Below are 27584 nucleotides of genomic sequence, written 5' to 3' on the forward strand. Positions count from 1 at the left end.
TAGATTGCCAGCAGATTCACGAAACTTTGGTGGTATGTGATGACAGGTCCCTTTGACAGTCAGTCATTACTATCTTCTAGTCTTGGTGAATCAACCTGGATCCCTGGGCCAACTTTAAGAGGACTTGCTAAGTCTACATAAGATGATCAGTTTCCTAACCTTAAAAAAAAGAAAAAGAAAGGGAAAAAAAAACCAGGAATGAGACATGTTGGACACATCACAAATAGCTCTCTGGTAATAGAATATCCATTCATCAATCCATGTAACTAATATATATTGAGAACCTTCTAAGTACTACTCAGATGCCAGACTACTTGTGGTAATAGTGATGGTAATGAACCCAGAGCGCTCTTTCACTTTCAGTTCACAAGCAGCTTATGATCTAGTGAAGAGGAAGATGGTAGTAAGTGCTGTACGGTGCTCTACAACAGGGAAATGTGGTGCAGAATGACTATGAGGTCAAAGCTTTCTTTGAGGAAGCCATGGAGGCTATGGTCTGAATAACAAGAAGAACTGGCCAGGAAAAGGCCAAGAAGGAGGATGCCAGGCAGAGGGAACAGGCAGGCCTGAGTGTAGGTCTTTTAAGGCATGCAGTTGGAATATTATTTTCAGAATAATGAAGGGCCATTGACAGAACTTAAATAATCCGATTTACATTTAAAACAATCCCTCTGGTTGCTTAATGAGAAAGGGATTATTGTATCAACAATGAAAGTAAGGGAACTAATTAAGGGGCTATTCGTGCCAACTTTAAAAATAATATTCTAATTCAAAGAAGTGGCAAGAGAGTGATGGTAACTTTGACTACAGTGGTTGTAATGGAGATGAAGAGAAGGGGACAGAATTCAGGAGCTCTTTTGGAGGTTGTGTCCACAGAACTTTCTGATAGGGCAGAAACAGGAAGTGAGGAAAAGGGAAATTAATGACTCCCAGGCTTCACTCTTGAGCAACTAGTACGAATGGTGGTGCAATTCACTGAGATTGAGATGACTAGTAAAACTACAGGAGGAGAACATTTAGGGTGAAGTAAGAATCAAGGATTCTTCTTCGGATGTAAAAAAAAAATTAAAATGATTATTGGATATCCCGGGGCAGATGTGAAGGCAAGGGGAGAATTCTGGGCTGGAAATAAAAATTTGGAAGTGTCTGGATGAAATCACCAAGTAATAAGTAAAGACAGAGAAGAAAAGAGAAGCCCGCGATTGAGTCTGGAAGAACCACCCCAGCAGTTAGGAATTCACCTTAGCAGGAAGAATCAGAAAGAGAGAGTGGAAAGGAACAGCTAAAGAGGTCAGAGGAAACAAAACAAAACAAAAAACAGAATTGCACACCACCATCATCAAATTTCTGCTTTATTCTGACCACAGACATGTTCGGGCACGTTCGAGATAAAGAATCATATAACTTTAGTGCTAGGAGAGCTTTTGGAGATAATTCAGTGCTATGTCCTCATTTGAACAAGCTGGCACTTAGAGAAATGTGACACGCTTTATACATTGCTAAATCTTGGTCCAGAAACAGTCATTTCGTACTTTTTATCCATCTGCTGCTTCTATTCCTGGACTGGGGTGTGGCCTTTTCCCTTCAAACTTCATTTTTTCTATTAAAAAATTTAACAACAGGGAGGAGCCTCATACCCACTTTTGTGACTCTCCGTTCCTCTTTTGGAATTTGGTCTTAGGGACATTGGCTTGATTTTCTTAGTCTCAGTCATCGAAACTTTTTTAGAGATTAGAAATCTTTAAAACATAATTTGGCTATGGACAAGAAAAAAATCAAAATACTTTGAAATGTTAAGTATTTGGGGGATAGTAGGCTTTTTCTCTCTGTCTCTCTCAAATACGGATATAGATATAGATATATAGAAATCTGTAGGCTGCCAGTCAGCTAGAAAGAAGCTAATAAAATGCTTAAGGTCTTATACTTTTTAAAAAAATTATTCATCCTGTGAATCAGCGAATATTTATTTAGCATTTACTATATGCCACACACTATCTTGGTTCTGAGCATACAGAAATGAACAAAACTGACAAAAATGTCAACCCTCATTCTAATGGAAAAAAGGAGATGATAAACATAAATATAAGAATGTTAATGGTGATAAGTGTCATGGAGAAAAGTGAAAGAGGAAAAGAGGATAGGAAGTGCTCTGGGGGATGGGTGCAATTTTTGTGGGGAGTAGAGTAAGTGTCACTGTGAAGGTGATGTTTGAGTCAGAGCCTAAAGGAGATGAGGGAGTAAGCCAAAGAGATCACTGGGATGAGATTCTGTAGGCAGAAGGAACCACAGGTGCACAGCTACGGAAGCGTAGTGTTCCTGGCAAGTTCAAGGAAAAGTCAGGCAGGCAGTGCGGCTGGAGTGGAACAAACAAGGTGGAGAGCCGTAGATACGGGGCAGAGAGGTAGCAAGGGATCAGACCGTGTAGGGTCGTTGAAAAGACACTTTCCTGTGAGTGAGATGATTCTCCATTGCATGCTTTAAGCAGAGGCACATAACCTAATGGGTTTCACTGGGTCACTCTGGTGATAATAGATTGTTCAGGGCAAGGATAAGGGCAGGAGGGAACCAATTAGGTAATATGACCATACATCCCTGTTGCCTTAGACAATACCACTTTACAACTCTTATGGATTAGTTAAAAGGCAGTAATCCTCTTTAGGATTTGGGGCAAGCCTTTTCTGCCCCAAAAGTGTTCCCGTGTGGACATTTTTGATGAATTACATGGTCACCTTAAAGTTTAGAGAACACTGAGTCTGTCCAGATAAGAGATTATACTTGTTTAGGTCAGACTGGGAGCCGCAGAGACGATGAAAAGTGGTCAGATTCAAAATTTATTTTGAAGGTGTTGCTGAGAAAATCTGCTGATGGACTTAGATGTTGTCTGTGAATGAGTAAAAGCAGCCTAGAGACACAGCAAGATTTGGGGCCTGAGCAGTTGGAAAGACAGAGGTTTGATTGATTTATTAACTTGGAGAAGATTATGGTAGAGGCTGGTTTGAGGCAATGTCAGAAGTTCAGGTCTGGGCGGGTCAACATTTTGAAGGTTCCTATGAAACCATTCAATAACAAATACTGAGCAGGCAGTTAGATAAAGGAGCTTGGGTTCAGTGAAGACTTCAGGACTAAAAATATAAATTTGAGTGTAGGCAGGAGACAGATGTGATGAGTTAACCAAGACAATAAAGAAAAAATAATGCTATCCAGGAACTAAGCCCTGGGCCACTCCAGCTGTAAGACGTGGAGATGGTAAGTAAAAACCAGCCAAAAGTGACTGGGGAGTATTGGCCAGGCAAGCAAGAAAGAGCATAGAAAAGTGTCCTCTCCCAGGAGCCAAGGGAAGAGAGATCCTCAGTGAGTGGAGATTGTCCAGGTCAAACCTGTGAACAAATCTGGTAAGATGAGGAATGAGAATTGACCACTGATCTTAGCAGCCCACAAGTCACTGCTGATTTTGAGAAGAGGCATTTGGGTGCCATGGTGATAGAAAAAAAAATCTAATTAAAAGGTGTTCAAAGAGAATGAAAGGAGAAAACCATGAATAGCTAGAATAACAAAACCTTTGAGGATTATATTATAAAGGGAGGGAGAGAAAATGCACAGGAGCTAAAGGATAGAAGAATCCAAGAGTTTTTGGTAGTTTTTTGTTTTTATTTTGTTTTCTTTAAGTGAGTGAAAACAGCTTGTCTGTAGGCTAAGAAAAATGATTCAACAAAACAGAGAAAACTGTTGATGCAGCATAGAGGTGAGACTTGGTGTGATGTCCTTGATTGGAGCAGAGGAGATGGAACCCAGGGATCCAGTGGAAGAATTGGGTCTAGATATATCTTCAGGAAGACAATGACAGACAAACAGACAGTATGGGCATTAATGGGATAGTGAGCAGAGTGAAAATCATGGATGGTTTCTTCTGACTGACTTCTTGTAAGATAAACACATGCATGTTCTTTAGGTTTGCAGGGGGCAATACCTGCCATGCTACTCTTCTGATATATACCTCCGTGGCCAGCAGCCCCATCCAAGCATTGTTTCCTGGTTTAGGTTCTCAGTGACAGCCATGCCACAGTCCCATGGCTCTGTACCTGGGCCTGACACTAACCAATCCCTCGCCTCAATATACCCCTCCTCACTGCAGTCTTCTGAGCGTCACCGTGGTTTGTCAACTGCCCAGAGGCATGCCAAACCACTTTAGTGCTTCTTTTTTTTTTTTTGAGACAGAGTCTTACTCTGTCATCCAGGCTGGAGTGCGGTGGCCTAGTCTCTGCTGACTGCAACCTCTGCCTCCCAGGTTCAAGCAATTCTCCTGCCTCAGCCTCCCAAGTAGCTGGGATTACAGGCGTGCACCACCACGCCTGGCTAATTTTTGTATTTTTAGTAGAGACGGGGTTTCACCATTTTGGTCAGGCTGGTCCCGAACTCGTGATCTCTTGATCTGCCTGCAAATGCCTCCCACAGTGCTGGGATTACAGGCGTGAGCCACCGCACCCGGCCCACTTTAGCGCTTCTCTAAAGGCATTTCTCCTGCTCATCATAAGGTACTGCATATTCCGCAGGTACATGATTCTCTCCGATGTATTGGAAGAATCTGAAGGATGGACACATAGAGCAATGACTGTGAAGTCTGGCACTGACCTAAACACACAAGCAAGTGCCCACTCTGGAAAAGTTAGTCTTCTAAGCAAAGGAATTTTTCAGGAGGCTTGGTCATCCCCACTTATATGCAACTGAGTGGGAAACTCACTGATTGGGAGGAAACCAGGTGTAATAGGAACGACCCTTAATTAGGGGTCCAGAGGTGTGGATCCCAGTTCTCGCCCTCACAAACAAATTGTGTTACCATAGCAAAGTAACTCAGACCCTCTGCATTCCAGCTTCCTATCTATAGAATGAGTCTGGGCTAGATGATCTTTTATGCTCCTTCAACTTTTAGAATTTCATTCCATACCTGAGTTCAGAATAAAAGCAACAAGATTAATGACGCAACGAAAGTGCTGATCTTATTCTAAGAATTTTGCAATATATGACTCCTAACAAAATAAAAATTGCTAAGTAAAAGCACATATTCCTGGAACCACTGAAAAGGAGGAATTCAGATATTTGTTTTGAAACTAAGCAAAGAGAATCAGAAGGGTGAGGGGGTGGGAAGTGGGTGGATGATGAGAAATTATTTAGTAGGTACAATGTATGTTATGTGGATAATGAATACCCAGAAAGCCCTGACTTCACCGCTATGCAGTCTATGCATGTAACGAAATTACACTAGTATCCCATAAACATATGCAAATTTTTAAAAATTAAAAAAAAAAGTAATGTTAAATGGGAGCTTTCTCTGAAAAACTCTATTGATCTTTAGAAGTTACTTAAGATACTAAAACTATCAACCCATCTAGTGATTCACAGAAGAAGGTATTATACTTGCTATCTCTAAGCCTTAAAGAATATAGGTAAGGCTGGGCACAGTGGCTCACTGCCTGTAATCCCAATCCCAGCACTTTGGGAGGCCGAGGCGGGCAGATCACTTGAGGTCAGGAATTCGAGACCAGCCTGGCCAACATTGTGAAACCCCGTTTCTACTAAAAATACAAAATTAGCTGGGCGTACTCATGGGTACCTGTAATCCCAGCTACTTGGGAGGCTGAGGCAGGAGAATTTTTTGAACCCGGGAGGCAGAGGTTGCTGTGAGCCAAGATTGCGCCAGTGCATTCCAGTCTGGGTGACAGACTGAGACTCCGTCTCAAAAAAAAAAAAAAAAAAAAAAAAAAAAAAAGTAATGAAAATAGCAGACATTTCTAACTCCTGAGAAAATTTTATGTTTATATATGGGAAAAAGGCCTCATAATTTAATGTGTTTTCAGGTGCTAAATATTTGCCTGAATTTTTTTTTACTTCCTGGCTTTTTTTTTTTAAATGTTCAAATTACTTGTTAAATGTATCTAGGAAAAGAATTTCCCTAAGTCAACAAGACAAAGTCTAATAAACTTCAGGTCTAACAAAGACTTCTGCTGTTTAATGTAAGTATTTCTCTCCTTAATTTCATTGCATATCAATCTTAACTCACCCTGAATAATTTCTATACCTCTTGTTTATTTTCCTTTCAGAGAGTGCTTTCTTTTGCAGATGTTATTTCACCAACTTGAGCATAGTTTCTGCAGCCTACACTGCTTACGTTACAGATGCTTCCTTTGGCCAAGTCAAATATGCTATATGACTTACACTGCTTAACATAGAGTTGCTTAAGTTGAGGAAAATAAAAATAAATTTAAAAGGCTTATTACAATACAGATGTTAACAATTATGCTTTGCATATGAAGAGCATCCTAAAAAACTGTTATCAGTAAGGCTAAAGATTGAAAATAAATGTTGTTATGTGGATCATGGATTAAGATAATTTTAACAATACTTTTCTACTTAATTTTCCTTATTACCAATGTCGCACATTTGTAAAATGACTCACCACGCTGGTCCTTATGGATATAATCTTGGCCTCATAAACATCATTCTCTAGGCAGCTAAATTAATGAGTCACATTAAAAGAAGAAACAATGTAATAGCTATCAGAGAAAGATGGGTTTTAGACAATAAATACATTACATTCTGCTCCTAGGCTAAATATTACATCTGACTATTCCCTTTGGAATTCCTGAGAAAAGAAAGAGATTTGCTGCCAGAGCACAGCATAAGAATCAGACACTAGCTCATACTTCAGGAAGGTCACTTTCACTCCCCAGAGATCCTAGGCAACAGCTTGAGCCTCTCATAATCCAATCTAAATTAAATGGTAGAGATGGCCTTGCAGCCTTCCAGTCTGCCCATATTCTATGCATTGTACTTGATTTTCTTATAAAATTAAATTGGATTCTCAGTCCAAACCCGGAGAGGCATGGAATGAGAGAGAAGAAAAGAAAATAGGCAGGGCCAGCTAGTTGAGTGGAACACCAGCAATGTTAGAAAGCTTTTAGAGGGTATTTAAAAGCAAACAACCCTATATCTATACCTCATTTTATGAAAATGGTATGTCTATCCCCCTTACCCATATACATAGGTACTCACACCAAATATCATGGACTGTGAAATTATTTTAAACAAAATGAAATTTGACATTTCGGAGCATGAGAATATTGAAAATGTTATGATTGAAAACTTCATTTAGAAAGATAAAAAACAATAGCCAGGAGATGTTCCATAACTAATATCTACGTGGCTTTACATTATATAAAGTGTTTGTGTATACATTGTCTTCAATTTCATTTACTCTTCACAACATTATTGGGTTTTTCCTATCCTTCTGCTTTAGAAGACTGACTGTATTTGATATTTTATAGGGTTTGTTTTCATCCCTCATGTGCAGAAAGGGACATATTTGGTGTTTTGAATAGTAAAAGACTGTATTAGTTTGATAGGGCTGTCATAGCAAAATACGACAGACTGGGTGGCTTAAACAACAGAAATTTGTTTTCTCACAGATCTGGAGTCTGGAAGTTCAAGGTCCACGTGTGAGCAGAGTGGGCTTCTCCTGAGGCTTGCAGATGATCACTTTGTAACTGTGTCCTCACATGGTCTTTTCTTTGTGCACGTACATCTCTTTGCTGTCTACATTTCCTCTTCTTATAAGGACACCAGTCTGATTAGATTAGGGCACATGCTAACAGCTTCATTTAAATTAATCACCTCTTTAAAGGCTCTATTCACCCCGGGTGTGGTGGCTCATGCCTGTTATCCCAACACTTTGGGAGGCTGAGGTGGGTGGATCACTTGAGGTCAAGAGTTCAAGACCAGCCTGGACAACATGGTGAAACCCTGTCTCTACTAAAAATACACAAGTTAGCCGGGTGTGGTTGCAGGCGCCTGTAGTCCCAGCTACTCAGGAGACTGAGTGGGAGGATCGCTTGAATCTGGGAGGTGGAGTTTGCAGTGAGCCAAGATCATGCCACTGCACTCCAGCCTGGGCGACAAAGCAAGACTCCACCTCAAAAAAAAATACAGTCACATTCTGAGGTACTAAGGGTTAGGGTTTCAGCATATGAATTTAGGGGGAGGGGATATAATTCATCCCATAACAAAGATAGAAAGCAATCAAAATGCTTTTGATGTCATTGTATTCCCTATCATATGCAATTGCCTAATTAATATTTAGCCACTATCCACTTTCATCTTGTGCTTCTGAGGATGGAAAACATGAGTCATGTAAACCAGGAGTGTCCAGTCTTTTCGCTTTTGGCTTCCAAGTGCCACACTGGAAGAAGAAGAATTGTCTTGGGCCACACATAAAATATACTAACATTGATGAATCAAAAAAATTCACAAAAAATCTCACAATGTTTTGAGAAAGTTTATGAATTTGTATTGGGCTGCATTCAAAGCCATTCTGGGCAGCATGTGGCCTACTGGCCATGGGTTGGACAAGCTTGATCTAAACCATCCTAGGCTGTGGCACTGAGCTGGCCTTGACTTCTCATGAGATGTGGGACCCCTCCAGCCAGTTTTTGCCAGAAATTTCCAGACTTCTACTCTAGGCAATAAGAAGAAATGCTCTAACTCAGTACTATTCATTTGAAACATAATAAGAGCCACATGTATAATTTTCAATTTTCTAGTAGCCACATTAAAAATTAGTAAAAAGAAACAGGTAAAATTAAATTCAATATATTTTATGTAACCAAATATATCCAAGGTCATATTGTTCCAATATATAATCAATATAAATAACTATTAATGAGATATTTTATTCTTTTCTCATACTAGGTCTGCGAAATTCTGTCTGTATTTTACATTTGCAGCACCTCTCAATTTGGACTAGCCACATTTCAAGTACACAACAGTTACATGTGGCTAGTGGCTGTGTTGGACAATTCACATTCCAATTCTTACATTTTAAAACATTTCCTGGGACAGTTGTTGTCTTGAGTAGGAAAATCTAATTATAAGCACTCCCAATTCAATTATACTTTCACTTGTGAAATCTTGTAATAGTAATAAGTTCATAATTATAATAACAATAAATTGTAATAATTTTCTTTGTTTCCTTTGGGATACCAGAGTTAAATTTCTGCCTGAGTAATTTAGGGAAGCACACCAATCACGAAGATCCTGAACAGTCCTCAAGCAGGTGATTTATGTATGTTATTCATTGACCTACAGAGCTGACATGTAAACGTCTTCCAGAAAAGTGCACAGTGATCACAGGTGCAGGGACCTTGAAATAATCTATTGCCCTCATATTCTACCCAAAAAGAAAAATTTGTTACATGGCTGTTAGATGTCCCAGACCTCTAGGAGATTTTCCTGAGGATCTTATCACCTAGAGCCACATTCTCAGCCAGAACAAAGGAAACCCTCACTGCAGTATTCATGTCATATTCCTTGGACCACTGGGAGCTCTTGCAATAATTCATGATAGTTCTTGACTTTGCCCCTGAAATTTGATAATTTTATCTACATAAAAACAGAAGAGAACATTAAGATACAACCTCAGCATGTCTGGTCTTGCATGGTGCTTGAATCCTCCTCTTTTGGTTGATGAATCTTGACTCATGTTTTAAATCAGCCGATAAATAAGATTTATTGAGTACCTATAGGCGGCTACTTCAAATGTCATTTATAACACATGACCCCTGTTCTTAAAGAATCTAGCAGGATCTACTAGAATCGGGCCTTCACTCACATAGATTATATAGGAAATAATTAAAGGCAGTAGAATGTCAGAGAAGGGATAAATCTTCAAGAGTAAGAGTCACCAAATGAGACTTCAAGGAGGAGGTAAGACTTTTTCTTGACCTTCGAATAAGCAGAATGAAGAGCATACTGATTGAAGGTAAACATGGGCTGAAATAGAGCACTGCCCTGAAGGTCAGTGCGAAGACTGTCTTTCCCAGGAGGCAACACATCTATGTGTCAGGAATGGTGGTGAAGCTGGTTGGATAGCATGCAGCCAGTTTAAGCAGGATCTTAAAGACATGGTATGTTTGGATGTGATACCACAGACAATGCACAGATAGGATTTAACATGAGTGAAATGGCATTTTAAGGTGATTTTAATCCATCGTTGACAAAATGAAGAAAGAACTGATTAGAGCCAGGGAAAAAGAGGCACAGCAAGTTTGTGATGATCAATGAGTGTGATCACAAAAGTCTAGACATGCAATATAATTTAAAAACAGATTAAAGGAGGCTGGGCATGGTGGCTCATGCCTATAATCCCAGCTCCCAGCACTTTGGGAGGCTGAGGCAGACAGATCACGAGGTCAGGAGATCGAGACCATCCTGGCCAACATGGTGAAACCCTGTCTCTACTAAAAATACAAAAAAATTAGCAGGGCGTGGTGGCACATGCCTGTAGTCCCAGCTACTCAGGAGGCTGAGGCGGGAGAATTTTTTGAACCCGGGAGGTAGAGGTTGCAGTGAGCCGAGATTGCAGCACCACTGCACTCCAGCCTGGTGACAGAGCGAGACTCCATCTCAAAAAAATAAAAAAGATTAAAGGAAGGAAAAGGTAACAAGAGTTTTTAAAAGATATGCTCTCTGGGACTGAGAAAAAAGGGAAGAGCCTCAGAATTGTGACTGAGGAACAATTCTGTAGTGTGTATTTTTAAAAAAGAAAAGCCTAGGCTCAGCCTAACTAATCATTCATCTATGCCCCCAAACAACTTCACACTTGGTTCCATAGATCCAAGTTCCACATGAGTCAGAATGCCTGAAGGACATAATCCTATTAGCAATGGCGGTTATAAAGGAAGTGAGAAGTGGAAATTGACCTCTGTGTTTCATTAGCAGTCTTCCTCAGAGCAAAAGTGGGACAATACAATGCCTGGAGGACTGGACAATTCATTGCAAGTGAAAAAGGGGTCCTGACATCTATTGTGAATTTTGCTTGCCTAAGAAGAACTCATCTCTTTCCTCCTTCAACTCTTCTGCCTAACCTTGTCAAGTTGCTGCAAGAAAGAAACATGCTTCTTTTTAGTTGGACATAAGTTTAGGCGATCTGTGATAAATCATGTCAAGAATGATTTTGACATACTTCTTGGTCCTGGGCAGGGCCACAATGATGATATTCTAGAAACAAGGTTCAAATCTTCCCACATAAAGATGTGTACCTGTCAAAGCAGTGAAATGGCCGACAGGACTTTTTCAAGCACCTCTAAAGGACAGGAGCTGGAGAACAGACTTAGGAGAATGGGGCAGAAAATGAAAAATCCAAGTAACAAGCAGGAAGAAACCTACAACAGTGGGTAGTTATCTGACAGGCACATATAAGTGGGTGGAGGATGCTGTTATGTGAACCTAGCAGCAAGATACAATATGTCCAAATAAGCAATGTCAGGGGGTCTGAGAGCAGGTAACAGGGACCCCAGCTTAAGACCTTGAGTTCAGGCACAGCACTCTACATACTGGGGGACCTAGAGGGAAAGACAACGTCCAAAAGACAGTCACAAGCAGAAGACCAGGAGACATTCAGGAATGGAGAATGAGACAGCAGATGACTATTAGAATTGAGGAACAGGCAGGATTTTTTGGTCTCACGAGAGCAATGCCAGTGACTCAATTCCTAGAAATAAGTATGAAGAGGACAGACAACACAGCTTCCTTGATGAATGGATTTATTTATTATTAAGATAAAATGTCCAAGATAAAAAATTTATCTAATGTTTTATTAATCCTCCAATTCCCTTCTATCAATTCTTTTCTTAAAAAATTGTATTATCAGCCAGGCATGGTGGCTCACACCTGTAATCCCAATACTTTGGGAGGCCAAAGTGGGTGGATTGCTGGAGTCCAGGAGTTTGAGACCAGCCTGAGCAACACGGCAAAACTCTGTCTCTGCAAAAAATGCAAAAATAAGCCAGGTAGTCCCAGTTACTTGGGAGTCGAGGCAGGAGGATCACTTGAACCAGGGAAGATGAGGCTTCAGTGAGCTGTGTTCGCACTACTGCACTCCAGCCTGGGTTACAGAGTGAGACCCCGCCTCAAAAAAAAAAAAAATGATACTATCTGTTTAGCTTTATCTTTTTAAATTTTGACTAAAATTTCAAGCAGCCATTTTTCTGTCTGAATTGTTCCAGATAGTTTCCAGAGAAAGGAAGACAGGTTGTTGGCTAAATACCAAACTGCATCCCTTCATTAGAAGGAAGCACACCAAGTTTCATTTTTCTCCACCTTTATTAAGTGCAGATTTTTGTTTCTCATCCAGGAAGTTCTGTATTATCAGGGCAATGCTAACTCCAGTATAAATGACACAGAAACTATTAATAGATTATGTCTATGATGAAACTGAAGTAGAAAACAGAAGTGTTCTGAAAAGAGAAGTAAAGAAATGGAAGGGGGAAAAGGCAAAGTATTCTGCCTTCCAAGTTAGATAGCTATCTTTATGAAAGGACATATTTCAAAGGCAATATAAAGTCTTTATGGTGCTCTTACCTACCTATATTTGAATTGGGGGATGCTTCACCTGCTTATTAGTGAAAGAAGAAAGAATACACTCAGTAAATTAAATTTTAAAAAAAACTCTGTCTTTGCTCAGAACCAGCTCCACCCAAATCACTCTTCGCAGTGAACAAAACCCAGACTTCAGTGACTTTGCTGTGGGTGGAAGAGGGAGTAGCTGATTTCTTTGAAGTTTTCTGTCAACAAGTTGGCTCCAGTCAGAAAACCAAACTTCAGGTACTGTACCTTTTGATCTACCTTTTCTCAGTTCACTTAAGTAAGGCTAATTATCTGGGCAAAATAATAATCTTCTATTTCTTTGATCTATATAAAATGAAAACTGTTTATTTGCTCTTTTGTGTTTCAGTGATAGAAATTAACAGCAGGCTTAGACCAAGCCCAAAAGTTGTTATAAGAACTTTTATCCTTGTCTGTATCACTTGCTCCTAATTCATAAGTCACTCCAGGTCAGACAAAGGAATAAAGGTAGTAGGCCATTGACTTGATCAAGGGAAGAACGACCCTACCATATAAAATATAATTTAACAAATATGAACCATTTGCCAAGTATATAAAAGGCACTGTATAGAACACACATGATAGAATCAATATTTGCCTTCAAAACATTTTTATATGGTGTGGACATTGCATAAGTATAGAAAAAAGTAAAGTAAAATATAAGTACCACAAGACAGGTCCATACTACCAGGAGAATTTAAAATAAACGTGCATATCTAGTTTGTAAGGGGGACAGTCTTGTTGCAAAATGAAGACTGAGGGAAGGCTATTGCTAAAGCTCTAGAATTGCAAATGGCAGATACGATAAACAGAGTTGTTCACCAGGTCAGAATGAATGGAAGGAAAGAGATGAACCTGCAGTTCTATGAGTGGCAATGCCACAAGGAAAAAATATTTCACAGCCAGAAGTGAAAGGAAAAGGACAGATTTGTTAGGGATTTTACATAACACAGTGTGTAGACTAATACTGTGAACATAAGTAATTGATCTTTTTAAATAATGAAGTTCATGAGATTGAGAAGAAAAAAGGATTGCTGGGAGTGCAAATCTTTTCATATTGAATGCTGAGATAATTTGCTTTGATTCCTTTCTCTTTTTGAGATTCCCTTCTATGAATGTATCTCTTGTTGATTTGTACTGAACAGCTGAATTTTCTCTATTCTAAGAATCCTTTTGGAAAATAACTGCTCTTCCGATAATGGATTTTCTTCTCTATAACTACAGTGATGCCTTCCTTTAAGAAAACAATGGTTAGTTAGCTACTTACTACAACTGAGTCCTGTTAGCAAAAGTCTTTCCTTAGAATAATTCTTTTATAGAATAGTGAAAGAGAAGGAAGTGGAAGAAAATGCTGATGGCTCTCATTTCTTTATGCAAGGGTGTTTCAAAATCTTGTTTTGAAAAAGATGCTGGCTCATCTTTTGCTATTGTACAGTAGTACTTGTCACTAGTCTGGCCATGGGTCCACCAAGTTAGCAACTTTTTTGACTCAAGAATAAGTTAATACTAAATGTTTCTTAGTGCAGATAGTTGCCATGTTTTAGTGGATGTTATATAAAAGCTAAGAATGCAGACAAAGGTGTAGTGTCCTTAATATATAAAGAATTGCTACAAGTCAAAAAGGTAAAGGTCAACAACCCAAAACAAATATTTCATAGAAAAATACAGAAATCTCTTGAACAGATGAAAACTTCAGCAACCTCACTTATGATAAAAAAAAATGTGAAATAAAACTACAATATACAATTTTCACTAGTAATAATGGAAAAGCTCAGAGTTTGCAAATGTATGGTACTGGAAAGAATGTAGGGAGGCAGGCATTGTCACGCATTGATGCCAAAGGTGAGTAACTCGCAAAATGTCTGTAGAGAACTATTTTTCTATAGCTTTCAAAATTTTAAATGTACGCTTTTTGACTCAGCAATTCAAAGAATGTGACACTAGCAAAGAATATATGAGTATATGTGTATGTGTGTACGTTCACACATACATACATATTACATGCATATATTGTGTGTATATATGTGTGTATATATATGTGTGTGTGTGTATGTGTCTATATTCATATGTGTGTGTCTTCCCAAATTTGTGAAATGAAGTTCATTGTAGCATTGTTTTCAATAGCAAAAAATCAGAGACCATTTACACATTCATCAACCGGGGCTCATTAAATAAAGTACGGTATGTCCTTTCAATGGATTTCTGTCCAGCCCTTAAAAAGAATAAAACAGCTTAATCTGTACTGATATGGAAAAAGCACCAAAATATATTGATAACTAAGGTAAAAAAATTAGCAGAACAATGTGTAAGCTAAGCCATCACTTATGTTTTTTAACTGTGTCATTCATGTTCATACATCCATAAAATGCATATGGGAAGAAAAATAATGCCTGACAACATGGAATAATGCTGCTTCCATGGAAGGGAATTGGTCAGATGGGGAATGGGGAAAAAAGGAAACATTTTTCAATGCTATTCTTTGTCATCTTGTACATTTTTTACTCTGTCAACCTATTACCAACTCAACTATGAAATATATTTTTAAAAAATATAGATGAAGTTAACCTAAAATTTATCTTATTTTCTGAAACCCCAGGAACCAGTTGCTGTTTCTTCCCATGTCGTGACCATCTCCAGCCTTCTTCCTGCCACTGCCTACAATTGTAGTGTCACCAGCTTTAGCCATGACAGCCCCAGTGTCCCTACGTTCATAGCCGTCTCAACAATGGGTAATTATACACATTAGTGAAATCTGGTCTTTGGAAGTTCTTTCCATATTTTTTTCCATATTTTTCTCACTTTTTTTGAATATATATATATATATGTATTTGTATCAATATTCCACTAAGAAATCCCAAGCTTCGGAGTCAGAGAGTCCTTAATTTCAATCCCAAAGTGCACTTACTAACTATGGAGTTAGAGAAAGACATTTGGTGCCTCTGAGCTTTTCTTTCATCTGTAAAATTGGAATAATAATATGTAACTTTCTGAGTTGTTTTGAAGCTTAGAAATAAAATACTTAAATCCTTAGTATATGCTGTCTAAATACTAGTTGCTAACTCATCTCATCTTCTTCAGGAATAGACACAGTACTCTTGTCAATCCAATTTCATCTGTTTAGCCTTGGCCTTCATTGGTCACTGATCAGAGAATGACATAATTGATAACTGGGTCAAAGAAAGAAAGTTTCCAATCCAGCCTAAGGTATAAGTGGGAAAATTAGAGATTAATGAAAGGTCTGGAATGATGCTGTTTATTTCCTTATTCTTTTCTTAGTTGTATTACATGTGTTACTCCTGGTTTGTTAGAGTCTGATTCTGCAACCTGAGACCCTCTATGAAGCTTCTTGTGATAAAGCCACTCATAACTTCACTGGTTTAGTTCCATTTCTGTAATATTAGTCATATATTTAGCTGCTATATTCAGGGATGACTGGAGTGGACTGTTTTCTTTTTTCTTTTTCTTTTTGGTTTTCTGTTTTTAATTTTTGTTTTTTTCAGAAGAGAGGACAAAAAATATACCTGCAAAGTATTTTAATGGTCTTTCATTCCTACATCCTTGTATACTTTCTAAAATATACAGTTGACCACGAATAATGAGAGACTTAGAAGTGCCAACCCCTGCATAGTTGAAAATCCATGTATAATTTTTGACTCCCCCAAAACTTAACTACTCATAGGCTACTGTTGACCTGAAGTCTTACCAATGATATAGACAGTTGATTAACACATTTTTGTATGTTATACTTATTATATATTGTATTCTTACAATAAAGTAAGCTAGAGAAAAGAAAATGTTATTGAAAAAATCATAAGGAAGAGAAAATATATGCACTATTCATTAAGTGGAAGCAGATTTTCGTAATGATCTTCCTCATGGTCTTCACATTGAGTAGGCTGAGGAGGAGGAGGAAGAGGAGGGTTTGGTCTTGCTGTCTCAAGGGTGGCAGAGAGGAAAGATAATCCATATATATGTGAACCTGCACAGTTCAAACTCATTTTGTTCAAGGGTCAACTGTACCTTAATGTCCATCATTCCTTGTCAGCTCCATGACAATGTAGCATAACAGGTGATATTATTAAACTTATTTATAAATGAGGAAAATGAGGCCCATAGGGCAGATGAAATGGCTTCTCTCCAAATAGCAGTACTCAAGTGAACAAGCTCTTCTGATCATGAGTCCATTGTTCTTTCTGTTTAAGCACTCTACTCATAAACTGGAGCCAAGCTGGCCCAAATGGGAAGTGGTAAATATCCAAAACCTTAGGGATCTGATGCGCCTGCTCATTCTGTGATTTTACGATCAATGCACAAGACGGTATGAGTCCTCAGGCCCATTTTAAAGAGTTTTATAAGAATATTTAACCTATGTTCCTGCCTTTGATATCCTGTTCTTCTGTGTAGTATGAAGTAGACAATGTGTAAGTGCCACAGGAGACAAGTCTTTATATAGAATACATGAAAAGGACGCGACCCCTGTTCTTCAGAGCCCTACAACCTATTGATAGGTTTAATCTCTTGAGTTGTGCAGATGGAAAACCTCTAAACATATGGCCACGGATCATCAGAATGCCTGCTTCTAGTAATGTGTTAAGTGCTTCAGCAGATGGTAGTTTGCCAACGTCTTTTTGATATACATTATTAGTTGTAAGCAAAGTATACAGTTGTGCTTTCTGACTTCAATATCATGGGCGTAAAATAAGAGGTTGCCACCCTCTAAGCTTGCGAAAATGTTAAAAAACAATAATGCATGATAATGACTTCCATATTTTTAGCTTTCAAATGAATTTAAACTGTGGCATAGGTATTCTTCATTCTTTAGTTTCCATGTGTGAGAATATCCTGAATGTTGCAGGCCTTTGAAAGGGACTCAATTCTTCCAGACACCTGAATACCACTTATCAGTCTAGTTTGCTAAGTTACAGTTGACCAGGAAGAGGTCATTGTTGGCTTGGGGAACATGATTGTTACTATTATTGGTATCATCATAAGCTCACTGCCCTTAAGACTAGATGAAAAGCAATGAATGGTTCTGTTTGGTTCCCTGTAACAGAACCTATGATGAAAATGCACAACTTATCTCTTTAGTTACAGAGATGAATCCCAATGTGGTAGTGATCTCCGTGCTGGCCATCCTTAGCACACTTTTAATTGGACTGTTGCTTGTTACCCTCATTATTCTTAGGAAAAAGCATCTGCAGATGGCTAGGTAAGTTAAGTTTTACTAATATTTCATCCGGAATCTTTAAAATATCTTTATCTGCTATATATATATTGTTTTTGCACACCTAAGTTGTATAGCGGTATATTGGATTTTAGTTTTCAGTGTCTGTTTCTATTGCATGTGTTTTCTAAATAGACTTTGAAACATTATATTGGAAAATATTACTATTGAAATGAGAAAGCAAAGGATTGCTTGTTTACACGAAGTCAGATCTCTTGCTATCAATCTTGGCATTTGAAGTAGCCCATATATGGGGATCCATTACATTTGGGTACTTTCAGACACATTTAGAATAAGAGAAATATCTATGACTGTTCGGTATAGTTAATGAAAAAAGTTAATAAAAATGGAGATGACAAGAAAGAATGGCGGGGGAGAAACCCTCTCCATAATTTTAAGCTGTTCTATTGGAAAATATTTGTACAGTTTATGATTAAGTCCATTAGCAGTCTCTATTAGTTTTATTCCTATTACTCAGAGTTGCAGCCAGCTTAGTTTTTCTTGCAATTAGAAAAGCCTTTGATTTATGATTTCAGCTCTTCCCTGTTCCTTTGACCACTGATGCATTGCTCATCAGAGCACATTCTCAGGTAGTTTCTGTGGCCCCCTGTATTATCAGAACAATCTATCAATTCCCTTAAAAACTGTTGCTTATTTGAATACTACTTGGTTTGGGAAATTTTGTTAACATTTATATTTGCCCAATATTAACCTGCTGAATTATAAATGAACATTTTTCTCCTGTCTCAGAGTTCTATCATTCACATATTCATAAATAAATTCATCCATCCAATAGTGATCTAATCAGTGCCTGACGTGGCATATCCAAAGAAAAATCAGACATCAAAGCTGTCCACTAGGAGCTTACCTACCTAGCTGGATATATGAATAGATAGATATATTTAAAGGCATAAGCTGACATGTAGTATAAAGGGGATTAAAAACAGGATGCCATGAAAGTAGAGAATAAAGACTAATTCTGAATGTGAAAATTAGCTTCTTGAAGGTTGGCATTTGAATAATCTTAAAAGGATAAGAAGAGATGTGGGATTGCACTGTAACTACAGTGGAGATCTCTGAAATTACACTCCCTGAGGTCAAATCTTTTTTTTTTTTTTTTTTGAGACAGAGTCTCACTCTGTTGCCCAGGCTGGAGTGCAATGGCGCCATCTTGGTTCACTGCAAGCTCTGCTTCTCAGGTTCAAGCGATTCTTCTGCCTCAGCCTCCTGAATAGCTGGTATTACAGGCACGCACCACTAGGCCTAGTTAATTTTGGTATTTTTAGTAGAGACAGGGTTTCACCATGTTGGCCAGGCTGGTCTCCAACTCCTGACCTTAAGTAATCTGCCCACCTCAGCCTCCCAAAGTGCTGGAACTATAGGTGTGAGTCACCATGCTCGGCCTCCTTGAGGTCGAATCTTGACTTCCAACTTGTGTGAATTTGTGTAGGTCATTGAAACTTCATGCGTTCATATTACAAATATTGCTACATATATGACAGTATATGAAACAGACAAAAATATGTGCCTTCATGGAGCTCATATTCTAGTGGGAAAAATAGACAATAAACAATAAAGATATAAGTAAAAGGACTGCCCCTTATGTTAGCAGGTGATAAAGAAAGGAAACAAGGCCAAGTAAGGGAGATAAACAGTACCAGTGTGGGGATAGGGGTCCTAGGAGGTGGGTAGGCTTCACTGAAATAGTGGCATTGGAGCAGAGACTTGAAGCACATGAGGGAGGTAGCCTGTGTTATCTGTGGGAAGAGTGTGCCCAGTGGCAAGAACAGCTGGTGTAAAGGCCCTGGGGTAGGAGCACGACTAGGATGTTCAAAGTGTAGCAGAGGGGCCGTTGTGACTAAAGCGGAGGAAGACAAGAGTAGAAGGAGATGTCAAGTCATGTAGGGCTTCGTATGCCTTTGGAAGGACTTTGGCTTTTACTCAGTAAAATGAGCAGGCATTGCAGGCTCTGGGGCAGAAGATTAACAGCATCTGACTTAGATTTAACACTTTCATTTTGACTTTTATGTAGAAAACAGGCTGTATTGAGGCAAGGACAGAGACAGGCATATCAACTGTGGTAGCCAGGAATCCAGGCAAGAGATGGTAATAGTTCAGTCCAGAGTAGCAACACTGAAGGCAGAGAGAAGCCATCAGATTCTGGACGTATTTTGAAAATAGGAGCAACAGGATTTGCTAATAAGTTGATATGGAATGGAAATGAAAAAAAGAGTTGAGGCTATAATCCCAGCACTTTGGGAGGCTGAGCCAGGTGGATTACCTGAGGTCGGGAGTTCAAGACCAGCCTGACAAACATGAAGAAACCCTGTCTCTACTGAAAATACAAAATTAGCTGGGCATGGTGGCGAATGCCTGTAATCCCAGCTACTCGGGAGGCTGAGACAGGAGGCAGAGGTTGCGGTGAGCCAAGATTGCACCATTGCACTCCAGCCTGGACAACAAGAGCGAAACTCCATCTCAAAAAACAAATAAACAAACAAAAAAAAGAGTTGAGGCTAACTCCAGGTTTTTGGCCCAAGCACTTGAAAGGATGGAGCTGCCGTCAACTGAGAGAGGATTCCAGGTCAGAGTTGGGTGAACATCAAGACTTCAGTTTTGGAAATTGTATTAGTCAGGGTTCTCTAGAGGGACAAAACTAACAGGACATAGTATATATATATATCCTTTTAGATATTATATAGAGATATAGTGTGTGTGTATATATATATATCCTATTATATATTATATATAGATATAGGTATATGGGAGTTTATTAAGTATTAACTTCCATGATCACAAGGGCCCACAATAGGCTGTCTGCAAGCTTGAGGAGAAAGGAGAGCCAGTCTGAATCTCAAAACTGAAGAACTTGGAGTCCAATGTTGAAGGTCAGGAAGCGTCCAGCACAGGAGAAAGATGTAGGCTGGGAGGCGAGGCCAGTCTCTCCTTTTCACGTTTTTCTGCCTGCTTTATATTCACTGGCAGCTGGTTAGATTGTGCCCACCCAGTTAAGGGTGGGTCTGCCTTTCCCAGCCCACTGACTCAAATGTTAATCTCCTTTGGCAACACCTTCACAGACACACCCAGGATCAATACTTTGTATCCTTCAATCCAATCAAGTTGACCCTCAGTATTAACCGTCACAGAAATGTTAAGTTTGAGATAACTTGCAAGTGCAGGTGCAGAGTAGCCACCTGGACATAAAAGTCTAATGTTTGAAAGAGAACTTTTGGTTGAAGATATAAATTTGAGAGTTGTTGGCTCGGCACAGTGGCTCACGCTTGTAATCCCAGCACTTTGGGAGGCAGGCAGATCACTTGAGATCAGGAGTTTGAGACCAGCCTGGCCAACATGGTGAAACCCCGTCTCTACTAAAAATACAAAAAATTAGCCGGGCGTGGCGGCGGGTGCCTGTAATCCCAGTTACTCAGGAGACTGAGGCAGAAGAATCGCCTGGACTTGGGAGGCGGAGGTTGCAGTGAGCTGAGATCGTGCCACTACACTCCAGCCTGGGTGACGACTGAGTGAAACTCCGTCTCAGGAGAAAAAAAAAACAAATTGAGAGTTGTTAACATATAAATTGCATTAGAGCTTTAGACTGGATGAAATTCAGGGAGTAAATGTAAAAGAAGGCCCTGCATTAATCACTGGAACAATCGATATTAAGGTTTTCAGGGAGAAAAGAAGATAACAGTAAGCGAGTGACAAAGAGGCAGCCAGTGAAGTATAAGGACAACTAAGGGAGTGTGGTGGCCTGGAAGCTAGGGGAACAATGTGTATGCAGAAAAGATGATAATTGCCCCTATATTAGTGGATACTTAGGAGCATTAATGCAGTAATGACATAGCATAATACTCAACTCATAGGAAGTGTGCAGTAAATGTCAGCTCACAATAGTAATGGCGGAGGAGGTGGTAATAGATGTAGTAATGCAAGTAGTGGTATTTCTGAGCATTTTTTGTGGTACATACCAAAAATATTTAGGAGGGGTGGTTCTGATTCTTTCAGCTAGTTATTAAAACAGAGATTCCCATCATTTTTCGTGCCATGATCCTTCTTGGCAGTCTGGTGAACTCTTCTAAGAATAACGCTTCCCTTTTCTGTGCCTAAAATAAAATAGATAGGATTATACAACTATATTGAAATATGATAATCATAATATTTAAAAAGCAAATGTGTTGTATGCTTTTTAATTAGTATATTAAATGTCAATATGTAATAGTCTAACAATTTCATCACGGTGATGAATATGACCAATATTTCAAGATATCTGCAGCAAGTCTATTATTAAAAAATATGTAATCTCTATTGCTAGCAAATCACCCATGTGGATATTATGATGGTTTGATACCTACTTTAATGATAGAAAGGACTGCTAAGTTTAGTCACAGGTTGTGAAAATAAATATGTACCCTTTTCTCACATATGTTCATAGAGTCCTAAATTCTATCTTTGGAACTCCAGATTAAAACCCTTGAGTTAGAGGTAAAATAAATCCCATATATAGAAAATTGACATAGGAAAATTCATTAATGATGTGTAATTTATAATACACTATGATATTATATTAGTGTATTTTTCAAAAGAAGAAAATTGTTCTTGGAACACCTTAATAAGAACAGGTAGATAATTCAAGTAATTAGCACATTGTGCCAGTAATGTTAAAATATCTGCTTCAGTTCTGGGTATTAAATCCATTAATTCCATATAAAGAAAAAATGAGATACATGAGCCCCAATGAGCTGTTATTCATGCATGAAATTAGCCAAAAGGTAGAGAAGGCATGAGAATATGTTTACTTTTTCTCTACTTCTGGAAAAAAAAAAAAAAAACTTCAACAGTGTTTTTACTAGCAGATTAATAGGCCACATTCCGGACAATAGGCACGCCAGAAGCTTCACTATTTCAATACATTCCACTGTTTTATTCTAATCTCCAGTGATGAATAATACGGGCATCACAATGTAAGAGAAAGATTTTGGAGGAAGTAAACATTCCACTTAATCCACTATCATTGTAGAGAGGAAATCAAAATACCATAAACAAAACCCTACAAAGAATTTTTGCTAAAGATGGAAAATGCTCAGTTCATCTAGGAGAGTTTCTATGTTACTATTAAAGGCTTTGTAAAAAAAATAAATAAATATTATACCCCAAATAGTTCAAATATTTCTTTTAGAATCATGAGTGCCCTTTGGAAAGGATTGTGAAGTGAATTCTTTTGGCCTCAAATAATTTGATTTGCAACCTTGCAAAAGATTATTTCTTTTCATTTTATCGTTCTGTTTTGCATTGTATGCCAAAAGGGAACATATGGAACTTCTATTAGCTTCTTTTATTTTGTTTTATTTTTTTTCTTTTTCTTTTTGAGACGGGGTCTTGCTCTGTCACCCAGGCTGGAGTGCGGTGGCGCGATCTCTGCTCACCACAACCTCCGTCTCCCAGGTTCGAGCAATTCTCCTGCCTCAGCCTCCCAAGTAGCTGGGATTACAGGCACGTGCCACCACACCTGGCTAATTTTTGTAGTTTTAGTAGAGACAGGGTTTCGATATGTTGGCGAAACTCCTGACCTCAGGTGATCCGCCCACCTCAGCCTCCCAAAGTACTGGGATTACAGGCGTGAGCCACAGCACCTGGCCTAGCTTCTTTTTTTTTTAACTTAATGCTGTGATGATAAGCTAGTAAAGTCTCTCTTTACTTTTATGTCAACGTAAGAATGCTTTGTCAAGCAGTAACCTTGATTTTGTGTTCCTTTAAAACAGGGAGTGTGGAGCGGGTACATTTGTCAATTTTGCATCCTTAGAGAGGGATGGAAAGCTTCCATACAACTGGTGAGTATTGTTTCGGAACAAGCTTCTACATAGTTTAACTATGCTGTGTGTGCTCCAAAGTCGATTTTACTATCCTTTGGGGATAGTTTTGTCTGATTATCCTTTTGTAATTTCGGTGATGGTAGACTTTCAATGGCTAGATCTTCACAGAATATAATGGTTTATATAAGCTCAGTGCAGTTCTGAAGTAGGGAAAACATCACGGTCTGCTCTGTATTTACAATATTAAACAAGGGACTGAAACAGTGGTGCACACACAGGAGCAAATACCTGTGCTGAAAAAGGGCTTAAATGCAGGAGCCACACTGAACAAGTGTGGCACAAGAAGAGATTCCAATGAAGCAGCTTGCGACAGATCAGCTTCTCCATTTTATTTTATATTTTATTTTATTTTATTTTTTATTGTTTTGTATTTTTTGAGGAGACAGAATCTCCCTCTTTGGTCACCCAGGCTGGAGTGCAGGATGATCTCAACTCACTGCAATCTCTGCCTCCTGGGCTCAAGTAATCTTTCCACCTCAGCCCCCCGAGTAGCTGGGACTACACGCACGCACAACCAAATATGGCTAATTTTTAGATATTTGTAGAGATGATGTCTCACTATATTGCCCAGGCTGGTCTCAAACTCCCGGGCTGAAGTGATCCTCCCACCTCGGCCTCCCAAAGTGCTGGGATTACAGGCCTGAGCCCCCATGCCCACCCAGCATCTCCATTTTAAACTCACATTTCAGTGCCTGAGGCAATAAGAGCCACCACTTCTGTTAAAAAGTTATACAGCCCAGTATTCAATTCTCATGCTTACAGATAAATAAATATCAAAGCCAGGGAAGTTTCATAAGAAAACATGGCTTCATTTTTCTTTATGCTTGAGTATTAAGGACCCGGAGGGAGGAAGTGTTCGAATTTTAAAGAGCACTGTCAGGAGATTAAATTGGTTGACATTATACCTGACAATGATAGATGAAGATTAACAATCCTATCCAGTTCAGTCAATGCCCAACAAAAGTACTAATTAAGTAAACATTTAACATGAAGCTAGTACTACTTACATGGTCTAGTTTGTTTCTTTTGCAAGAAACTATGCAAAGTATACGTAAATGAATATATGTCATATTAATCATTGTTCAGTTATTTCTTTCTGTTTACTAACTCCCTAAAATGGTTAATCTTAAAGAAATACGCATGGGAGACTGGAAATTTTACAGAATCAATGAGGGAGGGAGAACTTTATTTAGCATATAAATTTTACTTCCCTCAACGTAGCTGATACTCACTCTAGCTGAAAATCTAGTTGAAACCAGATTTCTTTTAATAAGACAATATGTTGTGCCATTTAAAATTTTTAACATGAATAGAATTTTGCTGTTAAAAAACAACCCAACTGTGAAGAAAAAGAAATCCATCAACCGTTGATGGTGAAAAGTTAGGAAACATTACCAGGTTTGTTCAAATATATTAGCACTCTTTCCAAAATTAAGAGATTGACTCACTGATACTTGTTTCATGCCTGGTTCACCCTTATAAAAGGCCCAATGGGAAACCAGTGATGAGTGGCCCATCTAGGAACCAATCCGATTATATGTATTTAATACTTGTGACTCATGAGAGGTAGATATTAACTAACTTCACAGCCAGTCACAATTCATGGAATTTATGGGGGACCAGTCATGGGAGAACTGAAGCAAAAGAGAATTCACTTCAGGATCTTTCTATAAAATCAAGCACATTTTGCAGCTCTTCACAAAGAGTTTTGCCGACTCTAGCATTTTCTAGCTGACTGAGGATAGATATCTCACTGAAGATTTGTAATAACTGAAGTGACAAGGTGACAGTATTTGTCCCCCTAATTCTCAGAATAACTATAGATGCAGTCACAGGATATTTTAAAATCTATATTAATGGGTGTTCTATTTGACAAGTGGTTTGAATATCTGAAACCAGGCATTTTAAATCAACAGTCTGAATTAGAATTAAAGTGAAACTCAACTATTTTGCTCCTACTTAGCTGAGTATCAGTGAGGTCACAGACTAAGTAGTTGATGAGCTACTTATCTTGAATGAATGATATCCTAGTATCATCCATACGTCTGTTTTAAGGGTTATATTTATAAATTTTATAGTAATTTAAAAACAATACAGAAAGTCACACTTAGTAGTACAGCTTTATAAGAATGTCTCTTAAAAGCTTAGTCTTCACCGGAATCAGTATATGTAAACTGACCATTTTTATTTTCTCACACAAGCTGCTGTTTAGCTGTCAAATGATGTTACAGAGGTTGCTTAAAATAGGCTTAAGCATAGGAAGAATAATATCCAAGAATAAGCCTCAAGATAACTAATGAGGCATTTAAGTGCTTCATTTAACTGAATGCAAAATGTAATCACCTGGTAGCAGACTAATTAACACAAAATAATTTGAAAGAAATATATCTGATTACAATAAGGTCATGTGTGAATAAAAACTGATTTTGTCAATATTGTAGCATTGAAGCCCTCACATTTATATTTCACAGAATGGAGTAATATTTAATTGTAATTAAGGTGCTTTTCATATTAATTAATCCCAGTAGATAATTTACTGATATCTATTCACAGTTTATATTACTAACTCTTGCAACTTTTTCATCTTTCCATCTGTTATCTATTAATGCACACAGGCGTAGGAGTATATTTGCTTTCTTAACCCTGCTACCCTCATGTCTTTGGACTGATTATCTTTTGGCATTTTATATTAATCCTTGGTAAGTGATTTTTTTTTTTACTGTTTAACACAAACCCTTTAAAAGTTAGCTTTCAAGAAGTAAACAAAAATGAAAGTTTCTTTTTAACTATTTTGTATGTTCAGTAGCATCTAAAATTATTAATCATGTATTGAAGTGAATTAAAGCAGTTAACGGTACAAAGATGTTAACTATAAGGTTTTCTGTTAAATTTTTTTCTGTGATGTTCCTGGCAAGCGTTTTTTCCCGTTTAGTACTAGTTATTTTTTTCTTCATTGAGTCAATCCATTGGCCTCTCATCTTTGCAAATAATGCTTTCCATTTTCCATTATCGTCTTCATCCATTAGAGAGCTCCAAATTTCCAAGAAGGTAGAAATGCATTAAGATGGAGAAATCAGAGTCTATACAATCCTCTGTATCTGAGGCCTCCTTGTTTTTATAATAATGCTAACTCAGTGACTATTAAACAGCTGACTATATGCAAGCCTCTTTGTATGATTATCTTATTTAATTTTCCCCCACAATCCTGCAGAGAGTATAATTAGTCCCATTTTAGAAATGTGGAAATGGAGGCTTACGGAGATTAACTGTCTTAGTAGCACATTCCACTATGTACAAAATCCAGGTTCCAAACTCAGTTCTCTCTGAAATCTATTCTTTCCTCTGTAAACGGCAGACTCCTTTAATTTCTTATTTTCTTGACTTCTAGATCATTTTAATAATCAAATCTTGAAGTGTTCCTTTTGACTTTTTAATATGTAATAATAATAATAACCTTGAGTTCTGAGACTAAAGAATCAAGAACTATTTCTTTTCCTGTGCCATAAGATAAAAGGTAGCAATTTCCCACGGAACTGACAAAAAAGTCATTGTCCTTAAATATCAATACCTAGTGTTTAGGTACTAAATTATGTACAGACAGATCCATAAATGTGGACAACTTGAAAAAGTCTCAGAAGAAAACAATAAAAATATCTCATAGACTGGAAAAAAATAGCTTATGGGGTGGTGGTGCGGGTATGAAAAGCAATCTGGAGCTTTTATTTATTCAAAAAGACAATTGACCAAATGTTCTTCAGCTCCTCCAAGGACAGAATAAATACAGCTGGCAGAATTTAGGATTTCAAGTTGCACTGGAAGAAACATAAAAAAGGATTTCCTCAAAATAGCGATTGTTAATTCCAGAATTCATATCTTCTTTTAAAAAAAGAGACTAGAGGAAAGCTTTTGAAACAAAGTAGACATGATGTGTAGGTAATAAAGTCAGAGGAATGTGCTAGATGCTGAGGACCCATTCACTGTTATTCTAAGTTCATTGTTACAGTTTTTAGTATAGGGCTTCAGCACAGTCAACTCCACATTTTCAGTATTTGACA

At 38.2% G+C, this 27584-nt stretch overlaps 1 protein-coding gene across 2 annotated transcripts in view; it reads left to right on the forward strand.

Annotated features, from left to right (window-relative positions):
* The window catches only part of PTPRO (protein tyrosine phosphatase receptor type O), a 285274-nt gene that overhangs the window by 221796 nt on the left and 35894 nt on the right, over positions 1–27584 (forward strand). Inside the window, exons 13-17 of one of the 2 annotated variants that reach the window (XM_024257382.3) lie at positions 12512–12651; positions 15029–15161; positions 17521–17641; positions 23419–23487; positions 26145–26228. In XM_024257382.3, the coding sequence (XP_024113150.2) occupies positions 12512–12651; positions 15029–15161; positions 17521–17641; positions 23419–23487; positions 26145–26228 (547 nt within the window). The remainder of the gene's footprint in view (positions 1–12511; positions 12652–15028; positions 15162–17520; positions 17642–23418; positions 23488–26144; positions 26229–27584) is intronic. The other variant, XM_024257383.3, reaches the window with a different exon arrangement.

The sequence above is a fragment of the Pongo abelii genome, chromosome 10 (assembly GCF_028885655.2).
Source record: "Pongo abelii isolate AG06213 chromosome 10, NHGRI_mPonAbe1-v2.0_pri, whole genome shotgun sequence".
Lineage (NCBI taxonomy): Eukaryota > Metazoa > Chordata > Mammalia > Primates > Hominidae > Pongo > Pongo abelii.